Source organism: Talpa occidentalis, unplaced genomic scaffold (genome assembly GCF_014898055.3).
Source record: "Talpa occidentalis isolate TD23 unplaced genomic scaffold, MPIMG_talOcc4v2.1 talOcc4.7, whole genome shotgun sequence".
Classification (NCBI taxonomy): Eukaryota; Metazoa; Chordata; class Mammalia; order Eulipotyphla; family Talpidae; genus Talpa; species Talpa occidentalis.
This window is the reverse complement of record NW_023605083.1, coordinates 43,357,664-43,380,894: the sequence shown is the minus strand read 5'-3', so window position 1 is coordinate 43,380,894 and position 23,231 is coordinate 43,357,664. Positions and strand designations below refer to the sequence as shown.

Below are 23,231 nucleotides of genomic sequence, written 5' to 3'. Positions count from 1 at the left end.
TCTTTCTTGCAGAAGAAAAATAGGAAGATCTTTGCAATATTAAGAAATATTTAAAAAAAAAAAAAAGAAATACTTTCAAGGCAAGAAATACTTTCAAGTTACTTCTTCAGTCATAAATGAACTACTTATATGTACAGGAAACCACTGGTATAATGATATTGTTATCTGCAAAGGATAGGATTTAAGCTTTTTCGTTGTTTAGTCAGCCTTTAATATGTGACAGTTGCTAATCCACCTTGTTAGAATACCTATATGTCTATATGCTGTGTACACTGTCTTTAGCTGAATAAATGTTAAGAAAAGTACCCAGTAGTTATCACCAGTAATTTTTTGACATGCTGTGCTAAAATTACCTTTTGAACACACAGTTGAAGAGATAATGGATTTCATTACTTTTTTATTCCATGTTGATAAGATGCAACTGACTTTCAGTTCTATAAATATTTCTTCAAATTTGTAGTGTTCTGAAATAGCCCAGTAAACTAGTAATGTTGGAAGTATAGATGAATTTATCCTTTTTCCATTTATGTTATCACTTAAAAAAAGACCACTGTTTATTTTTATTTATTTATTTTTGCATATCTGATGTGTACAAGATTAAGTGATATAGGTTATTCACTACCTTTTTTGCTTTGTGCTATATTGATATAAATTAGGAGAAAAAAAATTTTTTAAAGATTTATCTATCTATTTATTTATCTATTTATTTATTTATACAAGCACTGGGTACAGTCAGAAGCGCAGGAGTGGGGAGCAGAGCAGGCAGAAGGACTGAAGTACACTGCTGAGGGGAGCAGCGGGCGGCAGGAGAGGTCTGCGCGCCATGCGGGACACTCCTCCGGTGGCCAGGGAGCAGCCGGGGATCGAACTGGCGCTGCAGAGGCTGCGGGCAGCTTCGCAACCCAGCGCTCAACCGGCGCCACCAGGAGGCCCAGGAGAAAATTTTTTAATATGTTTTTCAGAAGTTTATTCATGGGCTTCAAAGCCAGGCAAATTTCAAATACTTCAGCTATTAGAAATACTTGAGCATTTATAGTACTCATGTGATAAACTTTTAATTTACATTTTTAGTGTCTGTAGATATGTTAATGCATTTTGTGTTTACATTTTATAGATAAGGACATAGTATATGCTTGGAGTTCCTTATTTTTGAGCTTTATTCATACTTTTTATTTTTTTATTATGTCTGAATTGTTATAGATGAGTTGTGTGATCTTTGATTTTTTGCACATATTATTACTCCCTTGTCATATAATTTACAAATGTTTTCTACCATTGTTTGCCTTTTTATTTTCTTAAATGTGTCCTTTGATGTACAAAATTTTATTATTTTATAGAAGTTCAATTTTTTTTTTGTTTGGTTGTTTGTGCTTTTCATGTCACATCTATGAACTCGTTGCCAAATCTGTGTCATGAAGATTGTCCCCAATATTTTCTTTTGTTTTTTTAAAGATTTTTTTTTTTTTTTAAAGATACACTTTTTTTTTCCAATTTTTTTTTTAAGATTTATTTATTTATTCATACAAGCACTGGGTACAGTCAGAAGCGCGGGAGGGTGAGAGAATTCACCAGAGTCAGAGCAGGATGCAGAACAGGCAGAAGGACCGCAGTACACTGCTGAGGGGAGCAGCGGGCGGCAGGAGAGGTCTGCACGCCATGTGGGACCCTCCTCTGGTGGCCGGGGAGCAGCCGGGGATCGAACCGGCACTGCAGAGGCTGCGGGCAGCTTCGCAACCCTGCGCTCAACCGCTGCGCCACCGGGGAAGCCCTAAAGATTTATTTTTATTTATTTATGCATATAAGAACTGGGGTGTAGGCCAGAGGTGGGGGGTATGTGTGTGAGGATTCACCAGAGATAGAGTGGGGAGCAGAACAGGCAGATCTACTGAAATACACTGCTTAGGGGAGCAGTAGGTGAGACAGGTCTGCTGCACCATGTGGGTCAGCTCCCTGGCCAAGGATCCAACTTGTGCTGCAGTGGCTGCCTATAGCTTGATAACACTGAGACTTAACCCCTTTGCACCACTAGGGAGGCCCCCAATATTTTCTTCGAAGAGTTTTATAGTTTTAGTTGCTAAGCATGGGTCTTTGATCCATTTTGTATTAGGCATAGGATACACATCTGACTATGATGTTTAAAGTGCTAGACAGGTTCGCATAATTTGCCAAATCTTACGTGAACATTTCTAGCACTTCAAACATGATTTTGTTCATACTCACAATTGTGTATATTAACATGGTATCCAATCAGCATAACAGTGTCAGCCATACCACATGTCATTGTTAAAGGTACTTGGTAAACTAGCACAGAGTAGTATTTTAGTGTGATTTATCTGTTTTTATTGACAAAGTAATCTGAAAAAAAGATGAATTCTTAATCATGCAAATAGGTTATTTTATAAGAAAATAATTAAAATTTATAAAATTTTCACAAGTCACAAAATTTAGAAAATTTTAAGGATAAAAAGTCTCCTTCCTGTAATTATTACTCAGCAGCCCATTTCCCTTCCCTGAAATAATCAAAGCTATAAAAGTGAAGGGGAATATACTGCCTTTAAAAGAAGGGATATCATATGTCAGATATCATAATATAAGGCAGACTTTCTGCCTTTCTTGGGCCTATTGGGGGAAAAAACACTTCTTCCTATGTTATTTGTTTTGCTTACTTATCTTAAGGTTTCCTTATAGTCAATAAGGTGAACTGTAAACAACTTTTAAAAATAAAGCTAGTAAAACCTATATCCATATAAAACTGGTAATACAGTCTTGAAGAATAAAAACCAAATCCTGGAAAAGGAAAATGGTAATCTTCAGAATCCAGGTTGATTCTAGATATATCCTGGTCAAATCTTAGTCTCAGATAAATTTCCAGTATCCTGTTTATGTTATATCAGTTGAGCACATGGAATTTGATGTACTGTAGATTTAGGCTGGGTTTGACTCAAATTTATGACAGGTAGCCTTTGACTGTTTCTTTTTTTTCTTTCATTGTGAAATTTCAGTAAATTTTTTCTGTGGAAAACATTTACCAGTTTCTCCTTTAAAATTTTGAAATGCGGGCCTCCCCTGGTGGTGCAGGGGTTGAGCGCTGGGCTGGCAGCGCAAAGGTTCATTCCCCAGCCGCCAGCAAGGGTCCCACAAAAAAAAAAAAAAAGCTTGTGTTTGCAGGCACATGCAGCTTTGAAACCACAGATTGACTTCTATATTAGGCTCTGTTTATCAATTAAGAAAGTGCTTTTTTTTTAAGTATATAGCTTTTATTTTTCAGTCATATTTGAAGTAGGCGGATTGGACATACAAGTTTTTAAGAGAAATTATTCATGCCTGGGTCCAGATTTTTCAAAGCACTTTCCTGTTTTGTTTCTATTGAGACATAGTTGACATACAACATTGTGTTAGTTTAGGTGTACAATATAACTACTTGATACATGTACATGTTACAAAATGATTAATTACCACAGTAAGTTAACATTCCACACAGTAACTACTGTACAGTAGTAGTTTTTTCCTTGTGAGAACTTTTAAGATCTATTTTCTTAGCAACTTAGAAATTTACAATGTAGTAGTAGTAACTATAATCACCATGCTATACTATACATTACAAAAATAATCCCCAGGACTTCTTATAACTAGAAACTTATACCTTTTGACTACCTTCATTTCATTTTACCTATCCCACTCCTGCTTTGGTGACCACCAGTATGTACTCTGTATGTATGTTTCTTCTTTTTTAAGATTCCATATATAAGTAGGATTGGATTTTTCTGTGTAATTTATTTCACATAGCATAATGTCCTTAAGGTTCATGTCACAGGTTTCCTTTTTTATGGTTGAATATTCCTGCATATATGTATACACATATTCTTTACCCTTTTATCCACTGATAGACACTTAGATTGTTTCCAGCTCTTGGCTGTTGTAAATAATGCTGCAGTGAACACAGAGGTGCTGATAGTATTCTAAGATAGTGACTTAATTTCCTTCAGAATTAGAATTGCTAGACTATATGGTACTTCTTTTGTTTTTAAGAAACCTCCATACCATTTTCCTTTGTTCCTGTACCAACTTACAACATTCCCATTAGCAATATATGAGAATTCTCCATATCCTTGCCAACACTTGTTATTTTTTGTCTTTTTTATAATAGCTGTTCTGATAGGGGTGAGGTGATAGTGTGGTTTTAATTTGCATTTCCTTGATTCTTAGTGTTGTTGAGCACCTTTCTGTGTATTTGTTGGCCATGTCTTTGTACCCTTAGGAAAAATATCTACTCGGCCCATTTTTTAAGAAGATAGTTTGATTTTTTTTATATATTGAGTTGTATGAATTCTTTATATATTTTGGATGTTAATCTCTTGTCAGATATATGACTTGCAGATATTTTCAACATTCCAAAAGTTGCCTTCGGGTAATATGGACATATTTCCATTTGTATCTTTTTCTGTTTCATCAGTGTATTATAGTCTTCATCCTACATGTCTTTCACCTTCTTGGTTAATTCGATTTGTAGGTATTTTATTTTTGTTGCATTTATAAAGGAGTTATTTTCTGTAGTTCTTTCTGATTGTTATTAATGTATCAAAGCATGGCTGACTTACATATATTGGTTTTGTGTCCTGCAACTTTACTGAATGAGTTTATTCTAGCAATTTTAAGAGTTTTTGGGGGGGGGTTTCTCTATATAATATGTCATCTGCAAATAAAGACAATTTTACTTCTTTCTTTCTGATTTGAATGCCTTTTATTTTTCTTACCTGACTGCTGTGGCAGGTAACACTATCTTAATTTGCTGAATGACCAGCACTTCAGAAGTTACTAACCTTTGGTTTGGTTTATTTTTTAAGAAGATTTGGACTGTATACTAGTGAGCAGTTGCTCATTAAAATTAACAATGTTTTTTTAATTTAAAATATGAGCTTAGGGTTTAACCTTCTCAACTATGAACTCTACCATAGAACTCTTTTCAGTTGATGATTCTAACAGTATATATTGAGGCTTTTTATTTTTTCAAATGATGGTCCAACATGCTATTTAAATTCATTATGACAAAGTTTATAGTTAGGAAACAGATTCTTAAGTCATACCTTATAGGTGAAATCACCACCATGTAAAATCATATTTTCTTAAGAATGCTGAAAATTGCTGAACTGTTTTTTAGATACGAATTTCATTTACCCTTTCTGTTTTAGAAGAAACTGAAGTGACATTTTTGTTTGTAGGTGGGCATTTTATTGTGTCTTTGCATTTCATATCTAGCACTCCAATAACATACATACTATTGACTAGTTGATAATTTTTCTTTTATATAGTTGCGTCTTCAGAAAACATGCTGGGCTTTAAAGAAGCATTTTTCCCACTTACATTAAAATAAAAAATGGAAAGTATCACATTTAAGAGTTCTTTTAGCTGAAAGAAGTCATTTAAAAGAGAAATTAACTATGTAGCATGCCAAATAATGTGATCATAGTTTAAAGGATGAAAACAGATCTTTCCCTCATCTTGATTTTTCCCTCTAAGACCAAAGACAAACATATAGTTCACATTTCTTTCAGTCTCATAAGACAATGCAAATGTAAAAAAACACTAAGGTGCCATTTTTTTCACCTATCACATTGCAAAGATTTAGAAGTTATTTAAGTATTATTTGAAGATGTCAGGAAACATTAATGGGAGAATAAATTTGTGAAACCTTATTGGAGGGCAATTTAGCAATAAAACTTAAATGGAAAAGGTAAATGTACCTTTTTTTACTCTTGTAATTCAACTTCAGGGGAAGATACACTCATGCATGTGAAAACTTATGTATGGCAAAGATGCAACAAAAAACTAGAGGCATTCTAAATGACTTTCCTTAGGGGATTTTGATACATTGTGGTACAATCATGCAATGGAATACTTTTTCAGTTGTAAAACAGATTAAGTAAAAACAGGTTAAGAAAGTGCCTGTATACCATAAAGAGGTCCATGATGCATTACATCAGGGACTGACAAACTTTTATAGTCAATATTTTACGTTTTGTGGATCATGTGGTCTCTGGATCTACTCAGCTTTGTGAGAATCCAGCCATAGGCAACACATACATAAATGACATAGCTATGTTCCTTTAAAACTTTACTTACACAAGAAGGTGTCTGGCCTGTGAGTCATAGATGCTGACCACTGTTAAATAAACAAACTGATGAACTTGGTATATAAAGGACATATTAACAAAAAATACTGAAAGCATCAAGATAAGAGTTCAAGCTTTGCCTGGGATATTGGGGAAAGCGTCATAGATAATTCAATAATTTTAGCAGTTTCTATAGATATGTATGAGCTCTAAAGATTAAGGTGAGAAAAGTGTTTTCCGGAATTGGTGAGAATTTGTGTAGCTGATACATACAATTCTATATGAGGAATGAATGACGAGATAAGTTGGTACATTTTTGTAGGGGCAAGACACCATCTCTGATTTCTAACTGATTTGCTACTTTGAATAAAAAATATTCCAACACCTATCTTTATTAAACCTTGATACTTTACCATATTTGCTTCAGATCTTTGTGTGTGTGTGTGTGTGTGTGTGTGTGTGTGTGTGTCCACCTGCATGTGTGTGTATTTAAAAAAAACTATCAACATTTACAGGTACAGCTGAAATTGCCCTGAAAACAGAAGGGCAGAAAACATTCTTCTCTCTCTTTCTAGAGATAACCACTAATTTGAATTTGTTTATTATTTTGATTTTTACATTCCAACATTAACAACATGTAATGATTGTAGTGTTTTCACAATTTTTTTCCCTCAATATTGTGTTTTATGATTTGTCTATATTGGCCAGTATTGTAAAATAGAAATCCACAAATGTAGTCCACATTTTAAATTATCTAGTCTATATACTTAAATAGAAACAGGTGAAATTAATATATCTTAATAGCCCGGTGTATCTAAAATATTGTTTTATCATACAGTCAGTACATTAGATAGTATTTTACATTCTTTTAATACTAAATTTTTGAAATTTGATATTTATTTTATGCTTGCAGCACATCTCAATTATGACTAGCTACATTTTATGCGTTTAGTGGTAACAAATTGTTTAGTGGCTTTTATTACATGGTACAGGGAATTGCAATAATTCAAACAGCCCAGAGCACCTTGGTGCTTGAAAGTTGTGCATACTCCTACCACTAGGGGTCAGCCAAGTATAATGCTGACACAAGAGGAACTAATTTTTTTTTTTTTTTTTTTTGGTCGGGCTTGTTAATGTGCAACTGCAATGCAAAGATCATTCTGTGTACAATAAAGAAACCACTCTCAAGAACAGCATTTATTGCTAGTAAAATAACTGGAGCACAAAGGGTGATGCAAATGCAATCCATGGCTTCTTCAGACATACTGCAGCTTTCTTCTGTCCTTACAGATACATACTTCTCCATTCTTATTGGTGGAATAAAGTATTAAATTTTCTCCCATATTATGGTGGGGGGGGGGAGGTATCAGGTGTGTAGTAAATATACTGCTTCTCCATAGATGGATCTTAGTAATTAGGTAAAACTGTTTTCTTGTCTTTGCTAAGAATCTGAAGCAGACAATATTTGATTATGAGGCACATACACCCCTTTTCTTTCTAAATTTTAACCTAGCTTAATGTAAATTCACCTTGAAACTCTAACTTAGATATATATTGCTCCTCTTCTTCACAGAAATACCTTTATAGCAATCCCCTCAACTTTAAGAATTCATAGCAGAAGCTGCCATATAGAGTACCTTAGTTTCAGGATGTTATAATTAGAGGAACTTTCCATTATGTTATTAATATCCCAATGGGAGAAATCTAGTGAAGAACAAAGATTTAAGGAAAAAGTTGTATCTTGCATATTCATTGCCATGTTCTTTCTTTTTATCAATTCTAAAGTTTGTTTTAATGTGTTTCCTTTTATAAGCCCTCTGGAATCCTGTCACAGTACAAATAATTGCTGGATCTATAGATCTATAGTAAGCTTTACTAACTCTTAAAATAGATCCTTAATATATTCTTTATTCCATGGCTTGGTGACAGACTTTAAATGGCAGTTTTATATAGAAACTTTTTTGGGTAAAGAGTTCTATGGATCTGATTAGTTACTGAGAACTTGGTAATAGCAATTATAAAGTTAAATTTCTGTAAGTAACCAAATTGTTGGTTTGACTATTAACACAACTTACCAAAGTTTAGCATGATTTCCACATGGATTATCAGCCATTCAGAAATTGTTAGTCATTATTTTTATAAAGATGTAATGCCCTATGCGTTTATTGCCAAAGTCTTTTACTGTGGTTGCATTGCTTTAATCTTTTTAAAAATAAGATGGGGCCTCCCTGCTGACACAAGGGGTTAAGTTTCAGCACTATGAAGCTATGGGCAGCCACTGCAACACAAGTTCACTCCCCAACCAGGGAGATAACCCACATGGTGCAGCAGACCTCTCCTGATTTGCCTGCTGCTCCCCTAGGCCGTGTACTTCAGTATATCTGCCTTTTCTGTTCCCCACTCTCTCTGATGATCCTCTCATCCCCTGCACTTCTGGCTTACACCCCAGCTCTTGTATGCATAAATAAATAAAATCTTTTTTAAAAAATCTGATGAGAACAGCCACTTGTGGAAAATGCATGTTTTGATTGGACAAATAGAAACTGAGAAATGGGTAATTACAGAGAGTAAGAGTTTTGGTGGGTCTGGCAGAAAGTGGAAAATGAGAGAGCACATTGGGTGAGATGCCTAAATCAGGCGTATCATAGAATTCTAGAGTAGGAGTACTTAAAATTTTAAAATTAAAATTGCCTGTTCTTGTTAGATAACTAATATAGGTAGGCCTGAATACCATGAAAGAATGCCCCATTTCTTCATTAAAAATTAAGTGTTCACACAAACATTTGTGTATGATCTCAAGTTCCCATAGTTCTATATCTGTAGTAAAAAGCTCAATAGTTCTCTCTCTTTCATTTCAAAATGGGAAATGCAAAGTTTATTATATGGGCATCTAGTAAAATGCCCTATTTCTCCTCAGATGCAAACTTAGAGACCATGTAGACCATGTAGTTTAAAGATAACAGATGTTTACATGGAAGTTGATTTGGAAATTGGATTTGACTTATGAACTAAAAGAAAATACAAATAATGGAATTCCCTTTTAAGTGACATGATACCACTTTCCTGTGGTTTCCTGTATGAACACCATTTTTGTTTCCTTAAGGTTACATTGATTTGCAAGGATTTGTGAGATAAATCTTTGGTCTGCTAGGGGATTTTTTTAGCAGTTTGAAAGTGGAATAGCAAATCTTACAGCAAAAGAAATGTGTGATGGTAGTTTGATGCTTAGAGCAGTCTGATTGTGAACCTCTAGTTAGTGTGATGTTGCCATCACATATTCTGTATTAGAAGGCAGTACCCATTTTCTGAATGAGACTATCCCCCCTTTAGATTCTCTTGTGAAATGATTTTAAAGATATACCTGACATGTTAAAATCTACATCCTTTAAATCTAGTTAAATAAATCATTATGTAAGATAACAGGGTTTAGAAATAAAGAAGTGTTTTGTTTTACTGTCTCATGATAAAATAATTTTGTTCAGTCTCATACGTTTTGGGATTCCTTTGAGATAATTTATCTTTCTGAGACAGTTGTTGAATGACAAATATGAATAACTTCTTTAAGTTTTCGGATACAGGCTTCTCATTTATTTCTGAAAAAAAAATATTTACAGGATAAAACCCTCATCTGATATCTGCACATTTAATTACTTTTATTTTTCATTGATATTTAGAAGTATTTCTCAATGTTAAGAAGTCAGAGTCTTAAGTGAGCTTATTATTAATTGGGTATCAAGTTTGTAGCTGTTAATGTGGATTTTATCTTTTTTTTTTTCCTTGAGGGGTTGGACATAATTGCCTTATTTCATTTCAGGGATCCTTCTAAAGTAAATATTCTGGTACCTGGTGCTGGACTAGGAAGACTGGCCTGGGAAATAGCTATGCTAGGTTATGCTTGTCAAGGAAATGAATGGAGTTTTTTTATGCTCTTTTCTTCCAACTTTGTACTCAACAGGTATTTAATTTACTTTTTGCTGGAAATAGTAATTTTTCAGAATCAGATTGACTTACCTATTTTTTAACAATTCTGAATTTGAAGATAAGTATAAAGTATTTGATTATGGTGTGTATCATAAATGTTCTATTAAAATCAGATTACTTAATACAAACTACCACTTTGACCATTTGCCTAGTTAACAGAATGTTGAAACAGAATGGGTAAGTGACTTTTTAGAAAATGATTGGACATTCCATGACTCAAATGATTTCTGTCCAGAATTTTTAGGACTAAGTATAATCCAGGAAGGAGTGTTTCCTCATTTTTATTTAAGCTTCTTTACCCCTTTGTTTCACTAGTGGCATATGAATTCAGTGTGACAATCGTAACTTTTTTCCTTTATCAAATTCTTATAAAATGGCCAAGTATGCTCACATAAACTGAAATGGAAAGATCACTCAGAACTCCTGTGGCCTCATTTAGAAGGTTGTGGAGAAGAACTGTAATTTTTAAAGCCAAAAGAGATGTATTAGAGGGGAAAAAAGCTGCCTCGTTTAAATGTTACCTCTAGTGGCAGCGTGAGTTAGGGTATGGTAGGAAAGTAAAAGGAGTGGGATGTACGAAATAATTGAAATAGGTTACCAATAAAGCCAATATAATTTTTTGGGAAAAAAATTGCTGGAATGTTTTTTACTTGAATTTGAAGTTCAGAAATACATTTTTTAAGAATTTGAATAAACAACACATATCTTTGAATTTCAATTTTTTTCTTTTACTCCATGATTGGTTACTCATCTACATGTATATGTGCATTTTCAGATAATTGGGTGAGGTATAGAGGTAACACTTGAAATATTAATGAATCATGTGAGCCTTTAATCAAGCATTGTATTTTAGTGTTTAACTTCCTTGATAAAATGTTTAGTTAACACTGAATTTTATGCTCATGTTTTACAGATGTTCTGAAATAAATAAATATAAGCTTTATCCCTGGATCCATCAGTTTAGCAATAACCGGAAATCAGCTGATCAGATTCGACCCATCTTTTTCCCTGATGTTGACCCTCACAGTCTTCCTCCTGGTTCTAACTTTTCTATGACAGCAGGAGATTTTCAAGAGATATACTCAGAATGCAGTAAGTTCAAAGCAAGCATTCTATAGTCTTGTCTTTATCCTGAATTTTATGAACTAAGCCAAAGTTTTGGTTGTTCATTTTGATGGCAGAATATAAGGAATACTTTAGTGACAATTTAGTATATTTGTGAAGTTATATATGAGGCATTGATAGGAAATGTAAGGAAGTATAAGATACCCATAATTAAGAAATTTAGAATCTTAAAAATTGTGAACAAAGTTCAGATGCATAATGAATGTGGAAATGAGATTGTGTGAAAAGGGAGTTCTTTGTGGAGAGACTGTGACTTGAGAGGCAGGAATGACATTCCAGGATGGTAGAGGTAAAGAGAGATGAATAGGTAAAGTAATCTGGGATGGTAGAACCACCTGACTAGAAGGGAATGGGAGATTTGTTTGGAAAATGAATGAGCAATATGGTTGGAAAAAATAGAATGGTTCTAGATGATGGAGAACCATTTTAATCAGGCTATGAATTTTCAATAAATTTTTGGTAGCATTAAAGAAAGGGATATGGTAGTGAGAAAAGGTGAGGCAGCAATAAAAGAAAATGAAATGCTGAGGAGTTAGTATAATCATTCATTAAACAAATATTTTTGAGCACCTGCTAAATACTAGGTATATTCTAGGCACTGGAAAGAGCAATGAGTAAAGTCCCTGTACACAGGGAACTTACATTCTAGTAAGGAGAGAGGCAATAGTAAATCAATATAATATTGTGAGAATCATAAAGCAAGGTAAAGGGGGAAAAATTTTTTAAAAATAATTAAATAATTTTTAAAAAGACAAAGCAAGATAAAGGGGATATAAAGTGACTAAGCAAGGGGCTGCTATTTTATGTAGTGTTATCAGGCAAGACCTTTCTAAGAGCAGAACTTTAAAAGGGAAAATGTCAAGCAATTAACCTCAAGAAAGCAAAGAGGCAAGTCTCTCAGATATTTAGAAGAAAAAGTTGCAGACAGAGGGAATGGCGAGGAAAGAGGTTGAGGGGGTGGCTAGGGCACTTGTTCTGTCCACTCAAAGCTAAGTTTGGCTGGAGCAAAGTATGTAGTAGTAGAGTGGTGAGCACAGTGGGAGAGCAGTAGGCTGGAGATTGTTTGGTGAGCTGACTTGTAGGCCATGGCAAAGCCTTGAGTCATACTCTGAAAGAAATGTGAGAAGCCACTGGAGGGATGAGAGCAGAGGAATAACAAAATAGAAAGATTTTGTTTACCTTCCCTGAACGCTGACATTGGGAAAACCTGTAATCTGGAGGTCAAACAAGAAATGAAGATTTAGGTTTTAGGGAACAAGGTCTCAAAATAATTGAAGCAATGGAAAATACCACTTAGGCAAGTGAAAATGAGTTTTTTCTGGAGCAAAATTTGAGAGAAAAGATGGTAAAAGTCAACCTTTATTGAGCCAGCATTTGTATTATAGACACCTATGCTCAAACCAGTTTCTATCCCTGTGCCAGGCCACATCCTGCAAAAGCTGAATAGTGTCTCGTCTGGGTTCCCACCCACTGCTTCTGACTACCCTTGTTGTCTTTTTCACTGGAAACTATCCAAAATATGGGTAGATGTCCAGGGGTTGCAATGCTTTTTATTTCTCCAATGGTAACAAGTGAAGCCCATCAGAATTGGTAGTAAACACTAGTTTAAATCACAAGTTGAAATTCAGATAACTAATATTTCATTTTAACTGATTTTAAATGAAGGCTAGAAGATGAATAGAATATAAAAATTTTATAAGTATCATTTGGTGAAGATACATAGTAATATAGGTTGTCAAAGTGATTTCCAAATTATCAGATTATTAATAAAACCATTAATGAATTATAACATAGCTCATAAATAATTATTTGACTACCTTGATTACAGTCATTAATTAGAAGAGTTTAGCTTCTGTATCCCTGCAGTTAAATGAAATAGTCATATTCTGTAAGAGGTAACTGGTACACTAATAGAATTAATTAAAAGAAAAAGCAAGGTAACATGATAAATACAGTAATTTGATTTTCCTTGAATAGATACCTGGGACTGTATTGCTACCTGTTTCTTCATAGACACAGCTCACAATGTAATTGATTATATTGACACAATATGGAAAATACTCAAGCCAGGTGGAATTTGGATAAATCTGGGTAAGTTAGTTTCTCAGTACTTATTAGAATTTAATACATTAATCTGAGTACTTAAATCTATCTACATTTGGTAACCTCACAGTACTAAATGTTCATGAAAGTTATAATTATGTTGTGCATGTTTTAAAACCTCTTAAGTTTCCTTTACACTATGTCCTAGTTAGTGGTGCAGTTCCTCAATCCTAGCTAGTTCCTCCAAAAGCAGTAGAAGTCCCCAAAATTGTACAGGTTGTCCCCGATTTAGTCACTAATGAATTTTTTTACTGTACCATAATATGAAAGCAATATGCATTCAGTAGAAACAGTGTGATAATCTCTCATCATGTGGTCAGCATTTTCCATTTATGATTTTAATTTACAGTGGATTTATCTGGAACAACTTCACTATAAGCAGAGGAAGATCTGTATATTCATACTAGGTCAGCCTTAACAGTAATCATAATTCCTCAGTTCTAATTAGTAAGTTGATAATCACTTTCTCATTTTCCCCCATACCCAACTCCATCAAGAAGGCAGTCTGTTCTGTTAAAAAGAAAGCATTCTTTTTTATCTTTTCATAATGAAACATTTGCAAGAAAACACTCTCCTGTGGTACCTCCTCCTGAGTATATATGTACTAGAAGAATAGGTGTGATAACTCTTGTGACTACTTTGAGTTTAAAAAATAATGCAAAATTTTTACTGGAACATGCTGCTAGAAGTCAAATGATGAGTATGACATGGTCCCTCCCATCCAGAGTCTAAGCAAAATTACCTGTTTCATCCTCTTCTTTAGAATAAAGGCATAATAATATCAGGGTAAATAACACTTATCTGTTTTAATAAGGTATATAAATCCATGTTAACAAAGGCATCAAGGGTAAAATATAAAATTTTCAAGATGTGAATTATTATATTACATAAAAGTCAGATATGCATTGTTTGAGTACTTTCCTTTCAAGGTTGGGCTACTTTTTTTTTTCTGGGTTCTTTTCACTTGCTCCCTTTTTTAATGATTTTACCTTACCAGGACTGCCCTTAGGACTGAGGTAAAGTTCTAATTCCATACGACAGATGAGTGCAGCTTGTGATCTGTCATGGGTGTCAGGTGATAGGGCACATTGGTTAACGGGAGGTTTGTTAAAGGAACTTAAATTGTTCTTACCAAGGATTTGGAAAATTGTAATAATGGAGAAACACCGTCCTTAAAAATAGTTATTTAAAAGGTTAATACCTTACAAATAAAATCCTTTTCAAATGAGTCTCCCTGTTGCCCCCAGAATTCTTTTGCCAACTAAAATATGTAAGACTGTAAAGATATACTTGCCACTTTAAAATCTACATATTATTGGGCCTCCCCGGTGGCGCAGCAGTTGAGCACTGGGTTGTGAAGCTGCCCGCGGCCTCTGCGGCACTGGTTCGATCCCCAGCTGCTCCCCGGCCACCGGAGGAGGGTCCCACATGGCGCGCAGACCTCTCCTGCCGCCCGCTGCTCCCCCCAGCAGTGTACTTCGGTCCTTCTGCCTGCTCTGCTCCCCGCTCTGGCTCTGGTGAATTCTCTCACCCTCCAGCGCTTCTGACTGTACCCAGTGCATGTATAAACAAAGCAAACAAACAAACAAACAAATAAATAATAAATAAAAAAAAAATAAAATAAAATAAAATCTACATATTATTAATCTAGTTACATAAACTGTGGTATTTGATATAGAATTTAGAAATAAAGGTATGTTTTGTTTTGCTGTCTCATGGTAAAATAATTTTGTTGGATCTCTTTATATGTATTGGGATTCCTTTGGAATAATTTGTTTTCCTGAGATAGTTGTTGAGTTGACAGCTATGAGGTATATGAATTTTTCAGATAGTCAGTTTTCCCTAAAATATTTGTCATGTTCCAAGGATCTATTCATTCTTTATGCCACATACTGTAGTCCATGTTACTCCTACCCAATGCCATGACTTCAGCTCTTTCAATTTCCAATCTGTATCTCATGCAGATATCTCTTACCTTCCAAGCAAAGTTTGAATGTATAACAGATATTTCAAAATCCAGAAAAATCTCAGAATGATGCCATGCTTTCCCCATGCCTTTTCTGTTCTGTCATCTACTTAGATTCCCCCAGTCAAAAACCAGGAATCCTCCTTTACCCCTCTTTTCCCTCAATACCATACCCAGTCTCCCAAGTTATCTCTTAAAACTTGATAGCTCTTGAATCTCTTTCTATTCCAGGATTTAAAAAAAAATTTCATATATATATATATATATATATTTTACATCATTGCTAATTTTTGTACAATGTATGCTTTCTCCTTTCAGGTGTGGTCCCCGTAAAATTCCAACCACCAATTCACCCATGCACCATCGCCATAGTCCTTTGTGCTCTTCCCTCCCCTGTTTTGATCCTTCTCCTTACCCCTCCCCTGCAGAATGTCTCTGATTTATAGTTGCCTGTTCACTTTGTGGTTTTTTTATTATTATTATTTTTTCTTATTTAGTTCCCCTCTATTCCTCCATAAGTGAAACCATCTGTATTTTTCTTTTTCCATCTGGCTTATTTCACTGAGCATAATCCCTTCCAGCTCCATCCATGTTGCTGCAGATGGCATCAGTTTATCTTTTTTGATTGCTGAATAGTATTCCATTGTGTACTACATTTTCTTGATCTAGTCAATCTATTTTTGGGCATTTGGGTTGTTTCCTTTTCTTACCTATTGTAAATAGGTAAGTTAATGTTTTTGTGTTCTTTGGATAGATTCCTAGGAGTTATTCCAATTATTTTCAACTACAGCACTGTTGACATTTGGGACAGTTGTCCTATATTTGTAAGATGGTTAGCAACATCCTCTATCCACTAGATTCTAGTAGTATCTCCCCAGTTGTGACAACAAAAAATGCAGACACTGCTCATTGGGAACCATTATTACTCTATCCTCATGCTGGTACCTAAGTGTGAGCCCTTATCATTGCTTGTCTGTATTAGTGCACTAGTTTCCAATTAAAGATATCCCTGCCTTCCCATTGTCTCCAGCCCTCCCCACCCCTGGCAGGTCTCCCTGTTACCATGCCAGCATGTAAATCTTTTACTGTCAGAATCCCTGCTTAAAATCATGGCTTGCTTGGTCACCCAAACTTATTAGGGTTGTGTATAGTACCCTTTGTGATCTTTCTTCTATGTCTCAGCTTCCTTTTTTTTTAAACCACCCTTTTCATGACTTCAAGTGTCAGTCCCCTGAGCTAGAAAACCCTTTCTCTCTCCCCTCTATTTTTATTTAACTAGTTCTTTTTATTTAACTAGTTCAACACTCGGCTCAAGTGATCCTATCAGGTTGGGTTAAGTATTCTGTATTCCTCTTTTCCATTTTCACAGATTCTGTCAGCATGTAACACATGGGTGGTGTCATCTATATATTTTTATTTCCTCTGCTAGTCTCTAAGCTCAGTGAGTACTAGAATCTAATGTTTACTCATTTGGTTTAGAGTCTGACAATTAGTAGACTGTCTCATGTATAAATGAATGTTTGTTTTAAAATCTGAAAGGAGCAAAGTAATGTTAAGATGCCTCAGAAGATTGACTGCCAGAGACAGGATAGAGTGGTATTTATATTGGTAAATTCATAATATTCCCATTAATTAATTAGAAATGGGTTTGCTTTTATTTTTATGCTTTTTCATGTTTTCTCTATGAACTTGGATTATACTTGTGGTCAAGGAAAAAATACATCTTTCCTCCTCCTGTTAGTTCACTAAAAGAATAAAAAGAGACATGAGAATTGAGGGAATAAAGAAGTCCTTGAAGAGCGTGTCCTATTTTTATTCATCCTTATATATCCAATGCCAGGCTAGGTGCTTGGTAGATGTTCACTTAAAAGATGAATGATTAGGTAATAAATATGAAAAACTGCTCCGCATCAAGGTTCAAACTCTGTGGCCTGTCATTTTCCTCTTATTCTAATTAGCAAAAATGTTGTGTAACAAAAAATATTTAGTTTTTCTTTTTAAGATTTTTTGAGGTATATTTGACATATAAAATTCACCATTTTTTAAGTGTATGGTTTGATGCCTTTTGAAAACTGGAAAGAGGGAAACCACTCCCTCTGTCAAGATAGGGAATATTCTTATCACCGCAAAAAGTTCCCTTGTCCCCTTTTGTAGTCAGTTCTTTCTTCATTTCCAGTACCTCACAGTCACTATCCTGTTTCCTATCACATAATTTTCCATAAAATCATGTAAGCAGACTGTACAAAATCATACACAGTTTTTGTGTCTCACTTCCTTCACCGAGTATAATGCTTTTGGAATTCATCCTGTTGTTGGATGTACAGTGGCTTCTGCTGAGTAACATTCCATTGCATGGATAATAGTACATTTGTTTATTCATTTACAGGTTGATAAGACATTTGGGTGGTTGTTATTATGACTGAATAAACTTCTATAAATACTTGAGTACAAATCTTTGTGAGGCCACAGTTTTCATTTCTCTTGGATAAATATCTAGTACTGGAATTGCTGGGTGACATATGTTCCTATAACTCCTATAGAAAGTATTTTGGCCATTTGAATCATGTTGGCAAAAATGTTCATTCTCTTTGACCTGGAAATTCCACTGTAAGGAGTGTATTTGTAAGGGAAAAATCTGAAATATGCGCAGAGGTATTGATTGAAATACAATTTGAACAGAACGCTGTAAAAACACCACATCTGTAATGGTTGTCTTTGGTGGTAAAATTTCAGGTGCTTAACTATATACTCATCACTGTGCTGGGCATTCAAAAGTAACTTAAGATATATTCCTTCAGTCATGTAGTTTGTAATCTAGTGAGAAAACAATACTAGTTACATGAAAAATTATCATTGAGTACTGCAACATTTCATTAAAAGAGTTTTAAAGTATGCTATATACGGGAATGTACAATAGAGCTAGAAACTTGGATAGAGTATATTAAAACTTGATTTTAGCAACATTTTGGAGTGTGGCTAAAGCTTGAGATCTAGAGTTGGAGCATTCTCAGGTAGAACACATGAGTGATGGTAAAGTATGACCTTATATGTGAGAATAATTGGAATATAAGTTTACAGAGATAAAACTATACTGTTCAAGGCTCTTAGTGGAGCAGAAATAGCATAAACTTTACAGTGGAAAAGACTTTGCTCTGAGGCTCTGCATTCTTATAAAAAGACTTTAACATCTTTGGGGTGGTCTGGGACATGACAGATGCTAAGTAATGGTAGCCACTATAATTTTACTGGTGCTTATAAAACTATCAAGGATTTAAGCTTGAGAGAGTAGTCCAATAGGAACCACTGTTGAATCTTTCGGAAAGAACATTAACAAATCAATTCATAGTAATTTTTCCTAGTGATTTATATATGGTAAAAAAGAGAAGACGAAAGACTTCTTAACCCTGGAGAACCTGGGATGGATGCTACTAGGATTTATAATTTAGCCCAATGAATGACGAAGAGAAGATTAAGATTAGTTCTGATGTTTAACTGTGTTGAGTCATAATGTTGCCTAGGTGAGGTTGATGAATTGGGCAAAATGTGAGAGACTGAAGGATCTGGTTTGAGTCAGCTCTTGTTCTTTGGATAAATAGAATGAAAACATAATAAAGGGAGAATGTCATACAGTTATAATAGCTATTATTTACTTAGTGCTTTATATGTGCCAGGTGTACTGTATACTACCTCACATTAAAGTCATGTTACAGATGAAGCAGTGACCTGCCCTTAGTCACACAATTAGTAGATGTTAGAGCTGGGATATGAACTGTACACTTAAAAAGCCACTTATAGTATTATCTCCTCCTTCAAGAAAGTCTTGCCTATAACTCCCCACCTCCCATTCTCTCCATCTGAGACAACTTGCAGACCCTTCACTGTTTTGATATGGTATCCAGTTTGTAGCTACAGTTTGCATTTGCCTAATGGCATTATGGTTTCAGTATACCTCTGGAGTAGGGAGATTGAGCATTCCATTTCAGCTACTCCTTCAGGAACTTAAGAGTTACAGGTGTAAGGCCCAAGATGTGGAGAAGGCTGATATACCAGAAGAACTCACTCCCACGTGGGTAGCCACAGCACTCAAATGTCAGTTACTGGGCCAAAGTTAACTGGAAACATGTCACTGGCACGTACAAGTTTCTTTACTCCTTTTTATTTTTGTTTCAGCCACTACCCAACTTACTCAACTTGGGGTTCAATCTAACATAACTACTAGTACTTGTTTATATTCAAATAATTAATTCACAGTATCTTTAAACCATAGGTCCTCTCCTGTACCACTTTGAAAATTTGGCAAATGAACTTTCCATAGAATTGAGCTATGAGGATATAAAAAATGTTGTTCTGCAATATGGATTCCAGGTAGAGGTAAGGATAGAATGAAGTATGATCAAAATTTAATTTCCAGTGCACTTGAAGAGGGATGATATTATGGCAATTGCTAGCTTTATTTCTTAACCTCTGTTTTCTCATCTATAGAGTGAAAATAATACTTGGCTTTTATAATTATAAGGATTTAGGACAATGTGTATAAAGTGAAAACTATAATCTCTGGTGTAATAATCTTCCAATATATGGTTCTGGGCATTATCATAATATTGACCTTTGAAGACATACTGATAGATACCAAGTAGACTAGGTTCTGGGGAACATATGGAGGTGGGTAGGAAGGTGTAAGAGAAATATTAAACTTCGATCTTTTTTATCATGTGCATACTGTGACTATTGTACATTTAAATGCATCCCATTCATTTTAGAAATAAACAACAAATTTATTCTTAAAAATGAAGTAGTACCTTACAGTATCTCAGAATCAAGATTATAGTATTTTACACTTCATAGACTACCTGTGAATCTCAGTTATTTCACTGACTAGCAGTGACTTAGAACCTGTTCTTTGTAAAGTGGGATTATTAATACTATTAATCTTATGGGAATTTTTGTATGTAATAAAAGAATAAATATGCAGAATGTTTCAAATAGTGCCTGCGCCTTGTAAGTGCTCAGTATTTGTTGGTTTTGTCATCATCATCACCATCATCATTATGCTTATTGTTTGCATTGCAGGTAGAGAAAGAATCTGTCTTGTCAACATATACTGTGAATGATCTCTCCATGATGAAATACTACTATGAATGTGTCTTGTTTGTAGTCCGTAAACCACAATAATGGTCTCAAGTGATATCACCAGGAAAAAAAGTTTAATAAGAACAAATGCTGAAATAAACAAGTCAAAAATCAACTATTACAATTACGGGACACAACCTCAAATCAGTGGTGCCTTCTTATTCCTAACAAAATTTAGAAATAGCATCTATTTTCTTAATATGTCTATCGCTTTTACAGAAATATATTATGCCATGCATATTTGTACTACACAAGTAAAAATGGAGGAAATATCTTCAAATATACTTTTTCCTTGAAGCCCAGAATTGTCTTTCAGTAGGAAAACCTTTATCTCCAGTGTCTTCATGAAACTGTCCATTGCAAGTCTGCCATACTAATGACTAATAATATTGACTCCATAACAATCCCTTTTTTGTTGTTTTGTATGATTGCACATGTTATTTTTAGAAGTCTGAGAATCCTGTTATTCAAGATCTGGAATTGGGACTTTTGTTAACTTTGAAATTAACTAATCTATATATACAATATGCTCCTATCCTTTTATCATCCAGAATGTTTCATTTTACTTTTTTCCAGCACAGTTGAACTTAAAGGCTCAAAAATTACTAAATTTAATAGGATCACAGGCTAGTCAAATGTATTCAAGTAGCTGAGAAATTAGACTTTTGGTCATACTAAACTCCAAACACTTTTTGAAAGCATGGGTCACTTTGAAATGTATGAGATCACAACATTCTCACTGAGGCACCAAAGCCCTTCTTAAAGGTACTGCTAGGAAACTGGAGAAAAATACCTACCCATTTGAAATGTATGGTTTTAAACTATAAAAGAACACAGAAATTATCAGTGAAATGTTTACTTTTTTTTTCTTTAGTTTATCTGGATTACAAAAGCAAGCACTTTTTTTGTTCAAACAATTACATACTAGGAAAAACTGTCATGATGGTATTAATGTGAGGAAATTTTGAATATGAAATTCAGGGATAAATTACCGCCCTGGTCTGTGTCTTCATTATTGTAAGCAGCAGCCATTACTGTAACTTCAGATAAACTAATTTTGTTCCCCAATAGTTGGACCTGAAACAGTATATGCTGCTTTGATTTCTACCTCTACCAGATCTTTATTACAAGGAGTTTTCCTTTTTATTTGTTTATGCTAACCTTCTTTATCCAGTAACTTGGAAAGTAGAGATATCTAACTTGATATCAGTTTTAACATTCTCTTGGAGAAAAGGAAGTACTCAAGTTGAATTTTTTCCACAGATAATTGTGATGGCATTAAATGACCTCTGTGGCAATTTGGATTAGATAGACAGTAATGTGCTGGTAGCATAAATGTCATGATTTAATAGGAAAACTTTTAAATCTTTATGCCTCTATTGTCAGTTAGGGAGGGCAAGTCCCTGTGCAATTTGGCATCTTACTAATAGGACCTTTTCTGCATACACTGAGGAAACTCTTGTGGCCTTTGGACCCATTGTAAAGTGAAGGACTCCATCAGGTTAATTTGATTTGCCAAATTGTGGAAACCTGCAACCTGTTCCATTTACTTTTTTTTTTCTTATTTCTTGTTTTTATGTCCCTCAAAATCTTGACAGATGTTCATTTAGTAGGAATTCTCATAATCTGCCACATAAATGAATTTGATATTAATTGTAAGAAAAAAACTGAAAAATTATTTTTTAAGAAAGAAACTTTAAAGGATCCTAAATATTTAAAAAGCCCACTGAAAGGAAAAGAATACATGCTGTTTTTGAGTAATTTAGAAATGCATTTTACTCACTGACTAGTAGTCACTGCTTTCCAGCTTGTATCAAAGCAATGATCTTGTTTTTCTCATAGAGGCAAAACAGGTTGAGACCAATGGGTTAGCTGCATTTCTTAAAATGTTTGCTATCAGCATCTATTCTTAATGATGTTACTTAAAATCATCACTTACATTGTAGTTAATTCTGAGATCACTTATTTCATGTTTTTAATTTCTCCCTCATATCATGGATACTATATTTTTAAATGTTCTACACAAATTTGCATCACTTTTCTCCTGGAGCTTATGTAGTTCATATACTCTAAACTTGAAAATTGTGGTATCAATAATAGAAGTGTCACTGGAGGATTTAATTTTGTATTTCTTATATGTAGTCCTAGCTACTGAAGGGTGGAAGCCTTAAAAGTTTTTTTTCTCTTAAAATTTTAATTTTTCTTAAAATTTATAGACATTGTCATTCACTTTCATAATGCTGGAGGAGCTAGGTCATTGTGCTTCCTCCCCCCACCCCCCCTTTCCTTCCAGTAATCTGAAGTGGTTCAGAAAAGGATTTGTTAATCAAGTGAGCAAGGTGGGACATGTAAATTATAAAGAGAAGCTGTATAAATCACAGTATAAAATTATGAAGTTTGGGAACTGTAAAATGTACTGTATTTATATGTAATTCTCATTCTAAAAGTTGCCACAAAGGCTGAATTGGAAGCTTCATGTCTGCATGAAATTTCCTATATTTTTAATGTGTATGATGGACTTAATTTTTCTGGAATATTAAAGTCTGCAAATTGCTATGAAATAATATTTGCTTGTTGATTCCATCTAAGTTAGTGGTAACCATCAATGTGGAACACTTACTTTTGAGTCCTTTGATTAGCCCACTCTTATATGCTAGAAAGCCAATCATACTAGTTCTTGGTATAGGCATATATTAATCCAGATCTTTCGTTTTGTTGAAAACAGTAAAACAATGATAAAGTAAAAGAGAGTTCCATGAACAGCCATTAATAGAACAAGCACTGGTTTGGCACTTAGGTACTCTGGTTTCATCTTC

At 34.4% G+C, this 23,231-nt stretch overlaps 1 protein-coding gene across 1 annotated transcript in view; it reads left to right on the top strand.

The window, feature by feature from the left end:
* CARNMT1 (carnosine N-methyltransferase 1) overlaps positions 1-23,002 on the top strand; it is a 37,714-nt gene extending 14,712 nt beyond the window's left edge. Inside the window, exons 4-8 of the mRNA XM_037491644.2 lie at positions 9,925-10,065; positions 11,005-11,183; positions 13,194-13,307; positions 19,553-19,656; positions 20,356-23,002. Coding sequence (XP_037347541.1) covers positions 9,925-10,065; positions 11,005-11,183; positions 13,194-13,307; positions 19,553-19,656; positions 20,356-20,457 — 640 coding nt within the window. The 3' untranslated portion in view covers positions 20,458-23,002. The remainder of the gene's footprint in view (positions 1-9,924; positions 10,066-11,004; positions 11,184-13,193; positions 13,308-19,552; positions 19,657-20,355) is intronic.
* The last annotated feature ends 229 nt before the right edge of the window (positions 23,003-23,231 follow it).